Genomic DNA, 20133 nt, shown 5'->3' with positions numbered 1-20133 from the left:
TTCAGGATCTGTCCTTCCAGTGAGCAAAGTCACTAGGTTATTATTTATTAAATCTGCATACCGCCCTTCATCCATAGACCTCAGGGCAGTTTGCAACACAAAAAGGCACCATAAGAAACACAAAATAAAGGTAAAGGGACCCCTGACCATTAGGTCCAGTCGTGGCCAACTCTGGGGTTGCGGCGCTCATCTCACTTTATTGGCCAAGGGAGCTGGTGTACAGCTTCTGGGTCATGTGGCCAGCATGACTAAGCCGCTTCTGGCGAACCAGAGCAGCGCACAGAAACGCCGTTTACCTTCCCGCCGGAGTGGTACCTCTTTATCTCCTTGCACTTTGATGTGCTTTCGAACTGCTAGGTTGGCAGGAGCAGGGACTGAGCAACAGGAGCTCACCCCGTTGTGGGGATTCGAACCGCCGACCTTCTGATCAGCAAGTCCTACATAATAAAAACAAAAACAAAAGCAAACTAATAATTCCTCTTCCCACAACACATTGTTTCACCCATAAGTTCTAATGAGGATAACAGAAGAAATGATTTCAAGACAAATGCCTGCTGCTAGGATAAATTAGTGCCATAGAAAAAGCGGGCGAGGAGAGAGAGAACTGGTCTACCTGTCCTTTCCGTGCACTTGCCCTTACTGTTTTTCTGAACGCTGGGATAATCCTCCCAGTCTCAGACAAATGGATTAGTTACTTAGCGAGGGCATCTATGAAGGCATGGATAAAACAGCAAGTTAATGTCACATACTTTTCTGCAACGGCTGCCAAGCGGCACTTCTGAAGCTCACGTAGGAGCTGGAGAAATACTTATGAACCACAAGAATGCTAATCATTCTGGAAAGTAGATTTAGCTCCAAGCCACCAATTCAGAAGAATAACAGGAGGTTGGTTTTCAGCATGGTAGAAAAACAGCCCGAGATCTTCAGTGGTCTGGCTAGGTCCAGTGGGTTGATATCTTTCACATGATGTGTATGAAGACAGGGCCATTTGCTGAAAAAAGAAACCCTTCTGATGATGCAGATTCTTTTCAGGCAAAACTCTGTATGTAGCAGGGCTGGATTAGCCATTAAGCAAAAGAAGCACGTGCTTAGGGCATCAAGGGAAGGGGAGCACCAAATAAATTTTCCATTGCTGGATTTTCAACATTAATAGTCCAATACGTATTGCGCAGCTTGAGCGTTCATTTTCTCAGTTGAAGTATATTAAAAATCCCAACAGAGCAACTATGCAGCAAGGTAGACCGGAGGCCTTATCTCTACTAAGTATAGAAGCAGATGTGTTATGTAAGTTTAGTTCTAATCAAAGACTTTGCAATTAGAAAACATAGGGTAATTTTTTTCAAATGTAAATAAAGTGCAAGTATACAAAAATAAACATTTTCCATTTTACTGTAGGTTTTGATTCATTTCAAAAAACAACTTTTTGTTTTATGCTTTATTGATGTTTATCTTTTGAACTAGATCTATAAAGAGGCACAAAAAACCCCCAAAAGTGCTTTGGGCCTCTAATGGCCTTAATCCGGCCCAGGTATGCAGATGTAAAGGAGACGTAGAGCTGTGTGTCTTCAGCATATTGCTGACAATGTACTCCAAAACTCTACATTACCCCACTCAGCAGTTTCATGTAGTTGTTAAACAGCATGGGGGATAAAAGTGAACCATGAGGAATCCCACACTGAAGGCTCCACGGGGCTGAAGAACATTCCCCAAGCAACACCCTATGGAAACAACCGTGCAAATAAGATTAGAACCACTGCAAAGCAGTGCCACCGACCCCTAAATCAGACAGTCACTCCAGAAGGATACCAAGGTCAATGGTACCAAAAGCCGCTGAGAGGTCAAGAATTAACAAGGACACATTCCCCCTGTCTCTCTCCCGACAGAGATCATCAGGCAAGGTGACCAAAGCAGTTTCTGTGCCAAACTGAGCCTAAACCCCAATTGAAATAGGGAGGGAGAGAAATCCCTAGAGCCCACACACTGAGCAGCTGTTGCCCAGCAAGCAAGGTGGAGAGTTTAAAAGCACTTCTCATGCTGGATAATCTAAGCACACCTGGTGTGGAATGAGCTTTCAGCTCCCTGGCTTGTTTGGGGGACAAGGCCCACTCAATGTGCCGGCTCTCAGAGCCTAGGGGTGCTCCTGAGAGATCTTGTGGGAACTTTGATGGCCCCGCAAGCATCCCAGAGCCAGCGCACAGAGTGGGCCTTGCCCCCCAAGAAAGGTGGAGAGCATGGATAAGGCTCTTCCATGGAGCCTCCTGATTCAGAGACGGTCTGCCACCAGATACCTGGTCCTGGGGGATGTACACAAGATTCAGAGCTATGGTCCTCATGACCTGCTTGTGGCATCTCATATGGGAAATGCAGTGCTGGACAATATGGGCTTTTGGTCTCATCCTGCAGGGCTGCACTGAATGTTCTTAACTGCATAGTTGTTCATGCCTCCAGTGGTTTTTACAACTGCATAAAAGGAAACATAGACAAAATTTCTTGGGTGCATTCAGGGAAATAGGCCAGGATGCAAAGTAAGCAAACCCTGTTGCTACTTTACATTACAGTGGTACCTCGGGTTACAGACGCTTCAGGTTACAGACTCTGCTAATCCAGAAATAGTTCTGCGGGTTAAGAACTTTGCTTCAGGATGAGAACAGAAATCACGCAGCAGCAGCGGGAGGCCACATTAGCTAAAGTGGTGCCTCAGGTTAAGAACAGTGTCAGGTTAAGAATGGACCTCCAGAACGAATTAAGTTCTTAACCCGAGGTATCACTGTACAACTGACATTATTCTGGGACTTAATGACCCTCCAGGTTTAGCCCCAGAACCTGTTTTCACTGCTTGGGCTCAGCTGTAGGACATACGAAGAAAGAACAATATAAATAGAAAATGCCCCTGAGCATGCGCAGATGGTTTTCCCTCTGATATTAGGAGGAAGGGCTTCTAGGTCAGACGGTGTAGGTTTGAGCCCTGCCAACCTTCTCTCTGCAGGGTCTGCATACCATTATCCACAGCAATCCAAATCAGCCCTTCCAAATATAGGATTGAAGACATATAGGACTTTGTCCTGGGGCTTTGCACGTACCCAGACCCCGAACGGGACAGAGCTATGTGCCAGTTTCTTCCAAGTAGACAAGGACAAAAAATGTTGGGGGAAACGGGGAGCATTATGCCAAGGGAGGATCCGGAAAGAACATTGGTGTTGATTTCAAGTCTAGACAGAATACCCAGTGTTATTAGAGGGATAATTAAATCCATCTCACAGGGCAAGAGGGGACAGGACCGGTAGACGGCTCTTTCACTCCAAGTACTTCCGTTGGTTTATTATTTTATTCCCCCGTCTGCCACATTGTCTTTGAAGTTCAAAAATTACTCTTGTTTCCTAGCCAGGTCTACCCTTTTCTCTTAAGCCAATATCACTTTATTTTCGCCCTGGTATTTTGAAAGGACTTGAAACGTGGCTCTTAATAGAAATGTTGTTTGTGTCAGGCTGGCATAATGCAAGCCTGGTAATAAAGGTTGACATCTACAGCCAGCAGGAGGAGGGCAACACTTTGTAGTACAAATGTTAGGAAATCGTGGCAACACATTCATGTACTACCTGTGATAGTTGGTTGAGTGGCGAAGGGAGCCATCATGATGGAGAACTGTCATCATCTTTGGGCCACACTCACTTTTTTCTGCTCAACTCAGGTCTCCGGTCAAACAGGGTTTTTGTAGCATTTTAAGCACTTCTGAGCTTCCAGATACTTTCCCCTGCAATGGAAGTTGTCATTCTGGCTACTACTTTTCCAATTTTGATTTACACCCGCACAATACCTCTTCTACTAAAGAATGGCTAGCAGGGATGGGTCCTTTTTCATTGCTGTTCTGTAAGGAGAGAGGCACTCAGTCCTACATGGCACAATTGGGGAGACACACCTGGCAGCCTGTTCCCCCTGAAAAATACCATTGCTTTACATTTGTGCCTGCTGTTAGAGCAAGGTGGTGCCTGCGCTCTGCCCATTTCAGTGATCAAAGTCCAGAGGCAGTGGCAGCTCAGGAGTGCTGCTGCGCATTTGTGGATGTGTTGCAGTTGCTCACAGTTAAATCTCTCCCTGTACCCCTGTCCTCTTTGCTATTAGCTTGAAATACCTTCCGCGTGTAACACGTTTAAGAGTGTGTGTGTGTGTGTGTGTGTGTGTGTGTGTGTCTTTGGATATTTCACAGCACACTCTTTCTCATGCTTGGCTGTCGGGGGCTGGACTGAGGAGGAATGGTGGAGGCCTCCCCTCCCCCCTTCTCCTAAACTTTCCTGAGAACAGTATAGATTTAGAACGGTGGTTTGCAGAGACTGCATAAGGGAAAAGCTGGGAAATACAGTGGATGCTCGGGTTGCGAACGTGATCTGTGCGGGATGCAAGTTCGCAACCCGCAGCGTTCGCAACCTGCGTCTGCGTGTCTGCGCATGTGCAGGTTGCGATTCGGCGCTTCTGCAAAGCGCGATTTAGCACTTCTGCACATGCGTAACCGCCGAAACCAGGAAGTAACCCGTTCCGGTACTTCCGGGTTTCGGCGGTCTGCAATCCGAAAAGACGCAACCTGAAGCGGCTGTAACCCAAGGTATGACTGTATTGGAAGAGGAACAGCCGGAAGAAGAAACACTGGGGGAGAGACAGCTGACAGACTCAATGTCTTTGGAGAGCATTCCTGAGCCCCCCTCTCCCAAGACTAGGCATGCATTAAGAGCAGTAGTACAGAAAGCTCAGAGACAGAAATCCCAGATCAGCCGGCACAGGAATGACGTAGGATAAGAGAGACGGAGGGGGTGGGGCTTTACTTGGAGCAATGCCATTGTTGAATAAGGACTACCTTCCTTTGTCTCTCTCTGTGAATACTGAATAAATTACGTGGTAAGAACTCTTTGTGTTTATCTGCTTCTTTGGATGCCACCAGGGGAGGGATAGGATTCCCTGAACCTGGACACTGATGGACTTGGCAGCAAACTTGAAATTCAGAAGCAGATTTTAATCTCTGCTTTACCCTTTGGCCATTTGCTTCTTCTTGCTAACTCATAGGACATCTTGACCGCACTGTAACCGTGCAGCTCGCTACCTGTGACCAACAGTATCCCAAGCCTGTGAGTAATGGGTCTCCTTCTCACACCAAGGAGTAGCTTGGGGAGTATCTTTGCTTCCTCTGAATTCAAGGCGTCTATCACATGAAGACTGGTAGAATAGCCCTTCACTGGGGATAGTGTAAAAACAGGCTACACTTCCAGTATCATCAATAGTAAATTACCCCTTAGATATACCTGGAGGAGTTTTCTGCCAGCGCAAACACAGAGTGAGAGAGCCAAGAATAAAACCCAGGCACCCCGATGAACAGCCCTGCCCAGTAAATCAAGGTTCCTCCAAATTGCCCCTTTCTGAGTCTCCAGAAATGTTTATTTCATTCTATTTTGAAGACTGGCTTACACTGGCTAGTGTTTAAACAACATTAGCAGCCGAGGTTTTATAGCAGTGTTTAGATTCAAATAGTTCTGCTAATATGTTTCTTATTCCCAGTTTAGCCCAGGGCTCTGCATTCCCTAAGAAAGAGGCACTTGTCACCAAAAATAAATTGCATGCCTGCAATATTCAGAACGATTCTTGGTAAATCCACTAAATGAGATGATCCATTTGCCAAATAGTTGCGGTTTGAAATTATTTTCAGCCAACTATGTGATTATCTTCTCTATGACCTCTTTTGAACTAAAGGGGTTCCAAGGATTTCTCCAAATGTTACCCTAGCGCACAAATGATACATGAGCTTAATTTTAGCCACCAGAAGAATGCTGCACCTATAGCTCAGGACTGTACAACTTTTTTAAAAACACGTCAAGTGAATCTGAAATAGGGTCTTTGCAAGATCAGGCATGGTCAAAGGAAGTCTTAGAGTACTTGTGAATTCATCCTTAAAATGTCTCTCCAGAAATACTGCTTCTTGGTGACCTGTTTACTGAGCGTTCATCCTGATTTGTTTTCACAAAGTTAGCCAAGAGGTATTAGGATGTTGGCCATTTATTCAGCACTCACTCCGATATGCTTGCAGGGAGGTTATATGACATTGCCTCAAGCAGTTGTTCGGTCCCATTCGCTTTTAGCAGATTTTCCTATCAGTCGCCCTTCTGTGCCCTGTATCTGGATGAGAACAAAGACCTATCGAGTCCAGCGTCCCGTTTTTTAAATCATGGCTAGTCAGGTGTCTGTATGCTCTCGCATGACACATGACCAGTGGTCCACCTGGTTCAGTATTTACTCTGACGCAACAGCTTCTCCATGGTTGCAGCCATCTATGAAGGAATGAAGTGGGAACACTCAGGTACAAGTATGGGATACCTTACTAATCCATAGTTTATGGCTTTAGGGTTTTTATGAATGTGGAGACCCACAATCAGGACTAGAGAGCAGGAGTCCTCTTAACGTTACAGGTGGCAACCATTTTGCGCCCTTTCAACTGATGTGCAACTGCTGACGGATGGTTTGTTTTGGACCCGGAAGAGGGTGGAATGAGGCATAATGGGGCAAAGTGGGCTTATGCATGCTCCGTTGGTGCACAAATGCCCACAACACAACCCCCATGCAAATTGGGAGTTGCCTGTACTTGATCCTTCCTTCCCATGAGATACCTCCTTTCCGCTCCTTGCTGGGAAACAAATTGTGCAACGATCCAAATATACCGAGAGGTGGGTGCAGATTAAGCTGGTGCATGCAAACTTACATTGATGATTTGTTTTGCTTGAATAGCGTAGACTATAGTGGGGCAAAATAAATTGCAGTTGCCTGAAAGACGGTCGCTTCATAACTTCCCTGATATGGTGTTGTCTGCTGCAGATGAGAGCTTTTGCCCATAACACTTTAGCACTTCTTCTGCATTGGTTTAGTTTCTCTCTCAGCTGTTTTGTTTCCTTTGTGTTTTGCAGGTTGCATATGGAACCACAGAGAATAGTCCTGTCACCTTCATGGGGTTCCCTCAAGACAACATTGCCCAGAAAACAGAGACTGTGGGATGTATTTTCCCACATACAGAGGTGACTGATTCCCTTTGTTGGTGTAAACTGGGGGAAATGGGTAAAATTGCACTAAGTGCTTGGCCCGTGTCTTGAGCAGTCCATCCCCCATACCTGAATTCTGTTCAGAATTCTGTTTATTTCCTGGGGTGAAATCCTAAAAAAACCTCAACAACTTTGGGGTAAAATCCTAAGAAAAGCTCAGCAACTTCAATCCTAAAAAAAGGTTAACAACTTTGGTCGGCCCTTTGGTCGGCCCTCGCGGCCCTTCACTTCATCAAATCTGGCCCTCTTTGAAAAAAGTTTGGACACCACTGGAGCATGACCCATCCTCCCTTTCTTTAAGGAATGTGTGTAAGTGCAGAGGCAGGTACAAAGCCAAGGCTGCATTCAGCAGCATTGGCAGGAGTGTGAGATATTCACTGAGAAGAGGTTTTCCTCAGTGCAAGATCATAGTGGAGAAGCTGACGGTTACATGTTCAGTATAGCATGAAGATCTAGCAAGGTAAAGTGCTAGTGGATCTCTCTGTGTATTCGTATGTTTACAAGGCTTACTTCTAAGACCAGAGGAACTGTATAATGGTAGATTAGTTCATGATGGACCAGCACCTCTTAAAGTTTATGTAGCTAGTGTGTTTATGCTTGTCTTGTCTCATGAGGCAACAAGCACTCTAAGCTGAACCAAGTGGGAAAGGAGTTGTCTTAACTGGGAACTCTGGAAAAGAATGACTACAGTGGTACCTCGGGTTACATACGCTTCAGGTTACATACGCTTCAGGTTACAGACTCCGCTAACCCAGAAATAGTGCTTCAGGTTAAGAACTTTGCTTCAGGATGAGAACAGAAATCGTGCTCTGGCGGCGCAGTGGCAGAAGGAGGCCCCATTAGCTAAAGTGGTGCTTCAGGTTAAGAACAGTTTAAGGTTGAGTACGGACCTCCGGAACGAATTAAGTACTTAACCTGAGGTACCACTGTACTGGAAAGAAGGAAGACTCTGATGTTCTGCTGAAAGACTCTGTTAATCACAACACTTTTGCTGTATCTTCTGTTGCCACACCCTCACAGTCTCTAACCTGAACATGCTTCTGTTCGACTGATCTCTTTTATTATGCCACTCCATGCCACCATTAATGTTTCTGTTTCCTCTGTATTAACAGGCAAAAATTGAGGATCCTGAGACAGGGGAAATTATCCCACTCAACAGCCCAGGAGAACTTCAGGTCCGAGGTTACTGCGTCATGCTAGGGTACTGGGCAGACCCCAACAAAACCAATGAAGTGATGGATGATGAGAAATGGTACAAGACCGGGTACGTTGGGGAAGAAGCCATTTGTTCATTAGGATAATCCTTGGGAAGCCAATAGGATCTAGTAGGTGGAAGGCTGGATGGAGAATTACATTCAGGGCCATAAGCTGCCTTTTAGCAAGTCAGTATCTCGTCATGTCAGTCACCCTAACTGGGCAAATGAGGACAAAAATGACCTATTGCATAAAATTTGTACAGGGCTGAATTTGAGATAATGGGGTTGGGCAGCTTCACCTGATGGGGAATGGCAGACAAGCAACATGTCCACCCCTAGGCTTAAGTCTTACTCAACACTCAATAGCAAACTTGTTTCATACACAGGCATGGAGTTGTAGGGGAGCCACTCTCCCATGGTGCCATCCCCTTGTGACTCTTTCCCACCAGATCACCACCCTCCTCAATGGTGGGATGGTGATCTGTTGGGAAAAACCCATACAATCAATGACACATAGCTGCATTATCCATTAATCTGCTGCTGCTCCCACGTGGGATAGATAGCTCCATGGAGAGGGAGCTGCCTCAAATTTCTGGGTGTGCATGAAGGGAGCCTTTGTTCCCTGGCATATGATATCTCACTACGTCATGTCTTGCCACATTGCAGAATCTAGTATTTGGTTATGCAGAATTCACAGAGTACTGCTTGTGATCTCTTGCTTATGCAAGAACAGAGGACTAGCTGCTAAAAAAACAAGCTGAAAAGGGAACATTTGGGCTGAAACTCAACATTGCTCTAAGCTGACTGTTCCATCAGCACAAGCATTTGTGTTTGTCACACGTAACAATCTGCCTTCTCTTCTCCCAGTACCCTGTTCCGGGGGTACTCCTGACCTGCCAAAACCATTTTGGAGGAGTTGTGTGGGGAGGAGATGGGCAGAAAGTCCCATTGTACTAGTGGGATTTTGTGCTGGTTCCTGCTTGCCCAATTGTTTAATTGAATCTGGTCTTGGGCACCTAAGCATTTATCATATCAGGCATCCCCAAACTCGGCCCTTCAGATGTTTTTGGGACTACAACTCCCATCATCCCTAGCTAACAGGACCAGTGGTCAGGGATGATGGGAATTGTAGTCCCAAAACACCTGGAGGGCCGAGTCTGGGGATGCCTGTATCATATGTATGGTGCAACAACAGCTTTTGGAACAGTTGTGTACAGTTCTGGTCTCCTCACCTTGAAAATGATATTTTAGAGTTGGAAAAGGTTCAGAAGAGGGAATCAAAACAAAACAAAAAATGATCAAAGGGATGGAACAACTCCCCTACGAGGAAAGGTTACAGCATTTAGGGCCTTTTAGTTCAGAGAAAAAGCGAGCAAGAGGAGATATGATCAAAGCGTGTAAAATTACATAGGACACGAGAGCCTGGTGTTGGACTAGGTGTGTCCCTGGCCTTCTCCAGCAGGCTCTTCTTCAGTTCTCCAGTGGAGCGTCCAGCAACATGGCAAGGTCAGGGTAGAATGACTGTGATATCCTTCCAGGGACATGGCTATTCTTGATGAGTACGGCTACTGCAAGATAGTAGGCCGCTGCAAAGACATGATCATCCGAGGAGGAGAGAACATATACCCAGCAGAGCTCGAGCAATTCCTACATACCCATCCTAAGATTCAAGAGGTGCAGGTGAGAAAAATGGTGAGGTGGGACATGGGAACAGGCCCTCCAATCCTCTTGTTTGGCTATGTGCTGGACCCAGGGATAACCCATGAACCGTGGTCCAGGACCGGTCCAGAATCCGAAGGTTCCACTGGGAGTCAGTCCGACAGGGCCAAGGCAGGACACAAGGCAGGGAACCAGGCAAGGACAGGGGCAGGATCTAGCATACAGCAAAGTGGCTCCCACAACCTGGGGCGGGGTCCGACAGCCTTTTATCATTGTTGGGGTAGCAGCCGGTCCTGATCCCCCGGCGACTCAACTCCCTGTTTTGCCTGAAGGCGAGCACTCCTCCTGCAAGTACTCAGGTCTCTCCTTCTTAGTCTCTGCAGCTCGGGAGATGTTGGTGGGTTACTAGACCCAGGGGCCGCCTCAGTCTCCCCTGACCAAACCGGTAGTGGAGCATCTGTAAGTGATTGCCCAGCAGAGGGCAACGAGGTAATCCCTGCAGGGCAGGGCAGGCTCAGGCCCCTGACTCGGCTCTGTTTGTTGCAGGGGAACCTGTGCAGACTGGGACTCTTCAGGATCAGGCCCCAGACTTGGTTTAGATAATGCCTGAGGCAAAGGATCCGGTGCAGACTGAGTCTCCTCTGGTTCCGAGTCCGAGCCTGAGTCCCAGGCCATCACAGGCTAAATACTTAAGGCTGAATGTGCGACAAGATGCCATGTGGCTCCAGCGCCATTTAGGGAAATGAGCTCGCTTGCGGGTTTCCCACAGGCACCTGGCTGGCCACTGTTTGAGAACAGGATGCTGAACTAGATGGGTTGCTGGCCTGATCCAGCAGGGTCAAGAACCCCAATAAGTTGGGTGGGCCCAATGATCAACTTTCCCCTTCTCTTCCACTCAGGTAGTTGGCGTGAAAGACGAGCGAATGGGAGAGGAGATCTGCGCCAGCATCAGAGTGAAAGCTGGAGAAGAGTGCACAGTAGAAGAAGTCAAGGCATTTTGCAAAGGGAAGGTAGGAACTTTGAGATGGGTGGGTGTGTCCTGCTCCCCCCCCCCAATAAAAAGAAAGAGCAAGCTCTCCAGTGGTGAGAGTTGAGGTTCTGTCAAGGGCTGCTTCCAGATGGGTGGTTCCTAGCTCAGCCCAATCATTGGTTCCTAGCTCAGCCCAATCAGGGAGCTGGGCATGTTTAGCCTGGAGAAGAGGAGGTTAAGGGGTGATATGATAGCCATGTTCAAATATATAAAAGGATGTCATATAGAGGAGGGAGAAAGGTTGTTTTCTGCTGCTCCAGAGAAGCGGACACGGAGCAATGGATCTAAACTACAAGAAAGAAGATTCCACCTAAACATTAGGAAGAACTTCCTGACAGTAAGAGCTGTTTGACAGTGGAATTTGCTGCCAAGGAGTGTGGTGGAGTCTCCTTCTTTGGAGGTCTTTAAGCAGAGGCTTGACAACCATATGTCAGGAGTGCTCTGATGGTGTTTCCTGCTTGGCAGGGGGTTGGACTCGATGGCCTTTGTGGTCTATTCCAACTCTATGATTCTATGATTCTATTCTATGATTCTATGATTGCTCTTCCGTTGCAAGCTATACGTGGAATTGCAATCAATGTCCCACACTATCAGGAGGATTGTGCTTTTCGAGGTGTGCATTCCACTATGTTCTGTATACATCCATGGGGGCATGGCACAGCTGCTATGGGTAGGGCCATTTGAACCTCAGCACACATCCACCATAAGTGGTGCTAAAAGCATCTACAGTCGTACCTTGGTTCTCGAATGTTTTGGCTCCTGAACGATTGAAACCCAGAAGTGACTGTTCTGGTTTTCAAACATTCTTTTGGAAGCTGAACGTCTGACGGAGCTTCTGTGGCTTCCGATTGGCTGCAGGAGCTTCCTGCAGCCAATCAGAAGCCGCGCTTTGGTTTTTGAATGCTTTGGAACGACTGTACGCTTGTCACATTTGGGCTGCTCTTCTGTTCTTTGGGGAAAAACAACTGGGCTTTCTGTAGTCTGAGGAAAGACGGAAGGACTGTATGATAGGATGACAGCCTCAGGCGGATGCCTCATAAAAAGTGACTGAATAAGCATGGCAGTTCTGCACTAAATGCCTAGTGTGGAAGCTCCCGCTGTCTTAATATCAGTTGGGGATATGGCTTTAGATAAGATGCAGTTTTGTATTCCATGTTGGAGAGGCACTTGCTCTGAGTCCTGCTCAAGCAGGGAACAGCAAGCCCGCTGTATAAAGATTGAGTCAGTCCACAGCCATTGGCTTTTTTTTTGCAGATCGCTCACTTCAAGATCCCTCGGTACATAGTGTTTGTGAAGGATTTCCCGCTCACCGTCTCAGGCAAGGTGAGTGACAGACAGCTTTTGCTTGCTTAGCCCCAGTAGGTTGCATGGTGCTTTGCGGAGTGCAGGAAGATTCCTGCCTTGAGGAACTTGCAAACTAAACCGGTTACAGCGGAATCACAGGGGAGGGGAAGAGGAGGTGGCGTAAACAGGGAAGGAGTGTTTGCAGTTGCTTGAGTTACATGGGCTTGGGCCTAGTTACAGACTACTGGGTATGGAACTAGTAGATGGGTGGGCCATAAGTGGGTTTTGAAGAGGAATTTGAAGATGTAGGAGTGGTGGCATCTAGGAGGCAGTGACTAGCATATGAAGGGCAGCAGGTAATAGAAGGTGGGATTTTTTGAGGGAGGTTGAGACTTTTAGGTGATGGAGAATGGTGGAGTCCAGGGAGTGAAGATCATAAGGGGAGACATGTCAGGATGATAAGATAAAGGGGGAAAGGACTTGGAGAGATTTGAAGGAAAGGACAAGAATGAATCCAGGAGAAGATGGGAAGTCAGGGTAGGGTTTTAAGGAGTAGCATTGCATCATCAGAGTAATGAGAGACAAGTGAATGACTTTGGCAGCAGAGTTCTGGGTAGAGGTGAAGGGTCCAAAGTGAGGCAACAGAGAGAGAGAGCACGCTTTATGGTAGCCTAAATGAGAGATGGCCATAGGCATGGACCAAAATATTTGTAGAGGGACAACCAGTATGTTTGCAATGCTGTAACCAATCCCTTTCTTCTTTCCTCCCTATTCCAATCTTAGATTCAGAAATACAAACTGAGGGAGCGAATGGAGAAGCATCTTCAGCTTTGAACCCAACAACCCAACGCAACCCAAAATTAACATTTTTTCTGCCAACTTTTATACTTCAGCTTTCTAAGCCGTTAAGAGAGCTGGCAACCTGCCCTAACATAGCAATCACCAGCCTGCCTTAAGATGCTTTAGTCAGGCCTACTTAAAACAACATGGGGTTTTTTCTAATAAATAAAAAATCTGTTTCTTTAGCAGAGATTACTTCTTTGTGTTAAGAAATTCCACCTCACTTTGTTAAAAATACAAAACTTGTTTGTATGTCTGGGAATGGTATCCAGAAATACGATTTCCTCCCAGTAAGGAGGACCGTAAGGGAATTCCCATTGCTCCTTGTGATCAGAGCACATCATGGAAGAGACATAGTCCTACGTTTCCCTCCACTGCATCCTGTGCAGTTCTTTTATTAGAAATTGTAGTTTTGGAGGAATAGTGGTGCATGCAAAGGGATAGAAAAGAACGCCAGGCTGCTGAAAATTAAGCCCCATGTAGGAACATTAAGAGCTATCGTGTTGCAAATTACAAGCCAAAAGAAGGGGAAAGTACTTTTTAGCAGTCGGAAAGGCTTCATGGGAAGAAGAGCATAGTCACCTGAAACATGCTCATATTGGATTTGTAGGAGCAAATCTGTTAATTTTGGCACTTTTGCATTGTGGTTCTCTTTTGGACGCCCTGTTGTTTCATTTTCTGCCGAACACTAATAGGCTACGGTGATTGAACCTCTCATCTTCTCATTAGTCAGGTCATCCACACACACCAAAAGGTTCTGGAGCAACTTGCCTGAGAAGGGTGGTGAACCTGATGTAGCAAGGAGCAGGGGGTGAGATCTGCTTGATCACTTGCCTACCTTTTGGTAACTGAAATGGAGCACCATTTATTGGACTCCCAGGGATTAGCCAGATGTGACGCAGTGGATCCATGATCAGGGTCTCTCAGGTTTGTGTTTGTGTTTTCATTTTAGAGTAGATAACAGTGGGGCATCTTTATTGAGAGCTAGATTGGGACTGTAGTTCTGGGAGAGGACCATTCTGTGCCTCCCCCCCCCCCCAATTTAAATTGCTCCTCCCTCACTGTGGTACCTGTATGCTTTCCCCTATAGGGAAATTAGCAGCTAACACACACACACACACACACACACCCTCTATGATTGCAATTACGTTTTTCTTTTGTAAATGTAATTGCTCCTGATTTCCCATGTCACATCTTACACAGGTACTATTTGTTTATTGATGTAAGCTGCTGTGAGCTGCATTTTGTTAAAAAGGCGACTGATAAGTTTAATTCATAGTAATCTTCAGTGCTTTTAAAAAAAAAAGAAAAATAGGTCCAGTACTCATCATGATGTTGTTACATTAAGTGCCACACTTTCTAACAAAAAGGTGCCAGTACTGCGTACTCTTGAGTATCCCCTGGGGGAAAAGGCATTGCTAATAATAATAATAATAATAATGGCCACATATTTAATTCAAGACAACACCCTTGTGACCAAAAGGGAAGGAAAGAGCAGATTTCTGTGGCTTTAGAGGTATGAATCAACCCAGAGCCTTCTGCCCATGGAGGAAATACCTGGATCAGGAGGCGTGAGAGCATTAGAAAAGGACTTGGGAGCTGAGCTCTTTCATCACTTCCACAGCAACCAACTCCCTGCTATGGACTGGAGGAGGTAGTTCCTCTTTCCAGTTCTTTTGAGTGCAAGCCATGAAGTTGAATCTTCCCACACATTAGATTTCTCATCTGCTTTATTTCCGATTCAAAACAGGTATTGATGCCATAGAAATTCAAAACTTCAAATCCCACAAGTTGGAATGCATCTAGGATGTGTTTGCTTTTACGGGAGCGTTATTAGGGCACCTCCCAACCATGATACTGAACCGCAGAAGTTGGTGTGTAACGCTTTTCTTTTCTGACTGCAGCTCCCCACGCCAGCAGAATTTGATCTTGGTTCTGTTTTGTTATAAAGCTACTACTCTTCCTCCTCGCCTTCGATGACCTACCCTGAGCTTTTCCTTCTTTTACTCTGTGGCTGCACGTAACAACGTGATTTCGCTGTGCTTTCTGAATGGTCTTACGTACTGCATTATAGCACTGGTGGGTATTGCAGTATGTAGCTGGTTTCCAAACAAATTAAGCGAAGTATGCAGTGAATTCCCTCTCTCCCTTTATCTAGTAGAACAAGACCCCTGGGGGAAGTTCGAGATCAGTCATTAGCAATGAAGATGTGACTCCTTGTCACAGAGCGATTTCAGAAGCAAAATGAAACATGGAAGTTGTTCTTCATCTCTTAAAGAAACAGCCAGGGTTTTCTCAGGAAAAAAGGAAGGTGGTCAGGGTGTGTCTCCTCCGTAACTTTTCTGGCTCTCCCAGCTGAAGCGTGGTTTCTGCCCATGGAAGCAGAACACAAGGGGCCTCCATATGTTGCTTTGTTGCTGAAAGAAAACAGAATCCAGGTCAGGTCAAGAAAGGGTTTCATTATGAGAGCCACTGTGGTGTAGTGGTTAAGAGCGGTAGACTCGTAATCTGGTGAACCGGGTTTGCTTCCCCGCTTCTCCACATGCAGCTGCTGGGTGACCTTGGGCTAGTCACACTTCTCTGAAGTCTCTCAGCCCCACTCACCTCACAGAGTGTTTGTTGTGGGGGAGGAAGGGAAAGGAGAATGTTAGCTGCTTTGAGACTCCTTCGGGTAGTGATAAAGCGGGATATCAAATCCACACTCTTCTCTTCTTCTATGTGAATGTTTGATGTCATAATTAGTTTGAGACTAGGGGATGAGAAGGGAAATAAGATCCCTCCCACAGATGTCAAATGGATGGACAACAACTATCACTTTTAGCACACAAAAGGGTGCTACTACACTCTCCAGTGACGCTCACTGGACGTCAACATTGCCAGCTGTTTCTTTTCTGTTATGTCTCCACTATAGATAAAATGTAAAGGTAAGGTAAAGGACCCCTGGACGGTTAAGTCCAGTCAAAGGCGACTATAGGGTTGCAGTTCTCATCTCACTTTCAGGCCAAGGAAGCCAACATTTGTCCACAGACAGCTTTCCGGGTCATGTGGCCAGCATGACTATACCGCTTCTGGAGCAATGGGACACTGTGACAGAAACCAGAGCGCACGGAAATGCCATTTACCTTCCTGTCGCAGCAGTACCTATTTACCTGGAGTGATTAAGATCCCAGTTACGGCCCATCAAACGTGCAAGAAACATGTGCTAACTATTTAAAAATTAAAAATACACCATAGATTTTCCCAGCCCACATATGAAATATCCACACGTTTCATTGTCCTTTAAGAGCAATATGAAATTATCTCACAAGAAGATTTTAGTTGCCATTTTAAGCTTAGCAGCTGTGTGCCACAGATGCACAAAATATACTTACATGGTGATAGGCCCCTGTACTGGATTCCGCAACACAGGAGAATGCCCAGCTTCTTTGATGGGAAAGGAAGTTAGGAGTTGGGGTGAAACCCTGGAAGAAATCCCAAAAACTCGAATGAAATAAGCGCTGAGTAACGTATGCTGTTTCTCTAGTCTTAATCAGTTTGGGAGGTATTTGGCAATGGGAACAGCTTGAGATTGCTGGAGAGGCTGTGAGATAATTATGTCAGACCTCATGTTATTAACACTTTCTTTAATAACACTACTTAAAAAAAAAAGTAGAGGTGGGAAAAGGATGCAGAAAAGTACAACCAAAATTATTAATTAATGGTGGCGGATGGAGAAACTTCCCTTTGAGGAAAGGTTGCAATGTTTGAGGTGTTTTTAGTTTAGGTAAAAGGCAAGTAAGAGCCTCAAAAGCATGGTTACGTCACACTTTGCCTGCAGAGCTGGCAGCCCCTCACCCCTTTTCAAACACCCTCCCTTGTGGAGTGTTCCTTCAGCCTCTTCTCCCCTCTCCTTGGGAGTCCTCCGGGAGGCTGGTCTCTGAGCTGCCCCCACCCCACCCCAAAGAGAGGTGCCTCCCAGAGGCACCATTCACCTGCGGAGCTTGCAGCCAGGGCTGCTGCAACAAACAGCCGTGCAAGCCTTTGGGAGGCAGGGACACAAGAGGGAAGGAAAGAGGGACAGAGGCCAGTGTTGCCCTGCGGCACCCCTGACCATCATTCAAGGCACCCCAGGGTGCCACAGCACATTGGTTGTAAACCACTGCAGTAGACCTTGTCTTACATACTTACCTTGCCAAGTAAAAAGTTACTATACGAGACATGTTGTGACCCTGTTATTGGGCCACATTGCCAGAGTGAAACTCTCCTATGATTTCTCAATAATCCCCTTTCCCTCCAATTAGCTCTTTCTATGCACAGCTTCCCCACTTGCCCATACCAGGGTGTTTTTAAAGAACAAAAATTGAATGCATCAGATTGCAACCAGTGAAGTTCCTTTGAGAGTAGACCCAATGAAACAAATAAACCTATGTTGGTCGTGTACAGTGTATGAATTGGCTTCAGTGGATCTACTCCGAGTAGGACTAGCATCAGCTACCATCCGCACAGCCTTAATCCCCTGTTGTCACAATGACCTCTACCCCCTCAGCGTATGCAAAGATACAAACCTTCCACAGCCTCACAGACAGCACGTTCAGTATCAGGAGAGACATCATGAAAAATAGCATGCAGCAGAAGGACTCCACAAGGTTTCCCTCCATCTTGGTTTCCCTGTTTGTTTCTTCCTCCCTCCCTCTCTTTATAAAGGTTGCCAGACAAGGGGGAAATCCTCATCGCCAGGCCACGGTGATTTCAATGCGTGTCATCACTCCGTGTTTGGGGAACCCCCTGGGTCTTGTCACCTAAGAACTTCCTTATTATTTCTGCAGCAGAAGCACTTCCTTTTTGATGTGTCTTTTGAATCGGGTGACATTGAGACCACATCCTGAAGGAACGGGAAATTCTCATATAAGGGAACTGGTTTCCTTCCCATTAACTGTCCTAGTGTGACACACACACACACACACGCCCCCAGATGTGGTACGAAGGTAGCAGGCCTGTCAGAGTTTCTGGGATTCGCTGAACCCCTGCAGGCTCTGACGGATACAATAATTAGGAAATAAAACTTATTCGCCATAAATCTCTTCCTCTTTTTAAAAAATATTGTCTGCAAAATGCCTCCACGTCACACATGCAAACACAGCTGCTCCCCCCAAAACAAGCTAGGCTTCTTGGAAGTGTATTGACCATTGCATTATGTATAGACATTTACACAAGCTTAGAGAGCAAGATGGATGGTTAACCCTGAGAATAGTGGAATAGTGTTTCAGTGGAGATCCCCCAAAGCTCTAACAGCAGCACTAACATCTAGTTTCAGTTCCATAGAAACTGTTGCCTGCATGGATGCCACGTTTGTGTGATTTCCCAACAGAGATGAGTGCAGGGCAAGGAGCTATTGGTGGTCGTCATGGGCTTGTACACAAAGGCTTTCTCTCTTTTATGGTGCTGAATGTTCCTTCAGGCTTCCTTCGCTTATTAACCCTGGTTTCCCCTGAAGTCTCATGCACATGCACAACTCTGCCTAACCTGTCCAAACATTCTCTTCTAGTCATGGCCTTCTCCTGTCCATTTCTCCCATCCAGTGACAGGGGAAAGGGATGCGGGGGGTGCGTGTCGCCCCGGGTGTCATCACTGAGGGGGGTGACAAAATGACAAAAAGATGAGTTTTTAAAAAATATTTTTTTAAAAAATTGGGCTCACGAAACTTTTTAGTTCAGTCAACAAACGTAACGAAATGTGGCTGGCACTGGGCACCACACTGTGAGGCCCGGCACTTACCGCAGGTTCCTGCAGCGTGCCCGAGCCACGCATCTCTCCTGGGAGTGACATGGTGGCTTGGACGCCTACAGGCTCTGCGCTACCTGAAATGGCAGCGTGGGACTTGCGTCTGCCCACCACCTCTCCCTCAGCCACCCTACAGCTGAGGGGGAGGCAGCAGAGAGGCTCCATGCAGCACGCCCCACCCCCAGTTGCAGGACGCACACGCCGCACCCAGCACCCAAGCGGCTAGCTACGCTGCTGCACCCATCTCAAATTATCCAACCTCACCTGTCCTTTCCCTCTTCTGCTCTGTTTCCTTTTTTCCTTGGATCAGGCGCCACAGCCCCCACTCCACATTTCTCCCAGGAAAAGCATGATGCCTTCAGTACCCAAAGTGAAACAAAGGTATTAGAGACAACATGCACATCTCTGTCTCTCTCTGTAAGGTACACAAACCTTAATGCTCTTCCTCAGTTAAAATGGGATACTGATTGTGGTTCCTGAGTGGTGGGAGAAATTCCAGACAGGCCCCTGCCTGACTGATACACAGGGCTGACCACTGTGGTGTATGAGGCAGTCATTTAGCAGGCAGGCAGTGGTACTGCAGGGTGGGGGAGATGGACAATGCGCAGCATCTCCAGCTGCAATCCTAAAGCATGAAATAGAGATGCCAGTCCCATGTGTGTCTACTCAATGCAATTCCATGTGTCCAATCCATTGAGGTCAATGGGAGTTGCTCCCAGATTCGATTCTTGGTTATAGCTGTCACTTGAGAACAAAGCAATGTGAGAATCTATTCCAGCTTTGATCTCCAAAATGTAGTATAAACACCGACAACTGAGAAACACCAGCCTGTGAGTGCTCCAATTGGAGAACAGCCTTTACCAAAGGTGTCATGGACTTTGAAGACGCTTGAACTCAGGACGAAAGGGAGAAAAGTGCTAAGAGGAAGGCATGCTTGGCAAACCCTCACCATGATCAACTCACATCTGGAAGCCTATGTCCCCACTGTGGAAGGATGTGTGGATCCAGAATTGGCCTCCACAGTCACTTATAGACTTACTGTTAAGACAGTGTTCATGGAAGACAATCTTACTAGGCTATGAGTGATCAGCAAAGAAGGAAGATTTTATAAGAATTCGTAACAATTAAGAATCAACAAATTCCCTTAACGAGAAAAAACTTGTTAACACTTATTGTCGACAATAAAGAGGTTCAGATTTCAGGCAATTATAGGAGAGTCAGGGATATCAGATAAAAGACAATGGTAGTAACAATCAGCAAAAGACTAACATAGCTACTGCTCTGGATTTTATTT

General features: G+C 46.3%; 1 protein-coding gene and 1 long non-coding RNA gene across 4 annotated transcripts in view; one reads left to right on the top strand and one right to left on the bottom strand.

The window, feature by feature from the left end:
* Positions 1-13264, top strand: part of ACSF2 (acyl-CoA synthetase family member 2) — a 60720-nt gene extending 47456 nt beyond the window's left edge. For all 3 annotated transcript variants that reach the window (XM_077924160.1, XM_077924161.1, XM_077924162.1), the window contains 6 exons: positions 6939-7046; positions 8183-8334; positions 9805-9946; positions 10825-10935; positions 12210-12278; positions 13023-13264. In XM_077924160.1, the coding sequence (XP_077780286.1) occupies positions 6939-7046; positions 8183-8334; positions 9805-9946; positions 10825-10935; positions 12210-12278; positions 13023-13073 (633 nt within the window). In that variant the 3' untranslated portion in view covers positions 13074-13264. The remainder of the gene's footprint in view (positions 1-6938; positions 7047-8182; positions 8335-9804; positions 9947-10824; positions 10936-12209; positions 12279-13022) is intronic.
* A 1527-nt stretch (positions 13265-14791) lies between these two features.
* LOC114592719 (uncharacterized) lies at positions 14792-18745 on the bottom strand. Its single transcript, XR_003705518.2, has 3 exons — positions 17624-18745; positions 16451-16540; positions 14792-15496 (listed from the first exon to the last, which is right to left on the bottom strand). It is a non-coding gene; the product is annotated as an uncharacterized LOC114592719 (long non-coding RNA).
* Between the last annotated feature and the right edge of the window lie 1388 nt (positions 18746-20133).

Source organism: Podarcis muralis, chromosome 2, assembly GCF_964188315.1.
Source record: "Podarcis muralis chromosome 2, rPodMur119.hap1.1, whole genome shotgun sequence".
NCBI classification, from domain to species: Eukaryota; Metazoa; Chordata; class Lepidosauria; order Squamata; family Lacertidae; genus Podarcis; species Podarcis muralis.
This window is presented reverse-complemented; position numbering and strand designations above follow the sequence as displayed.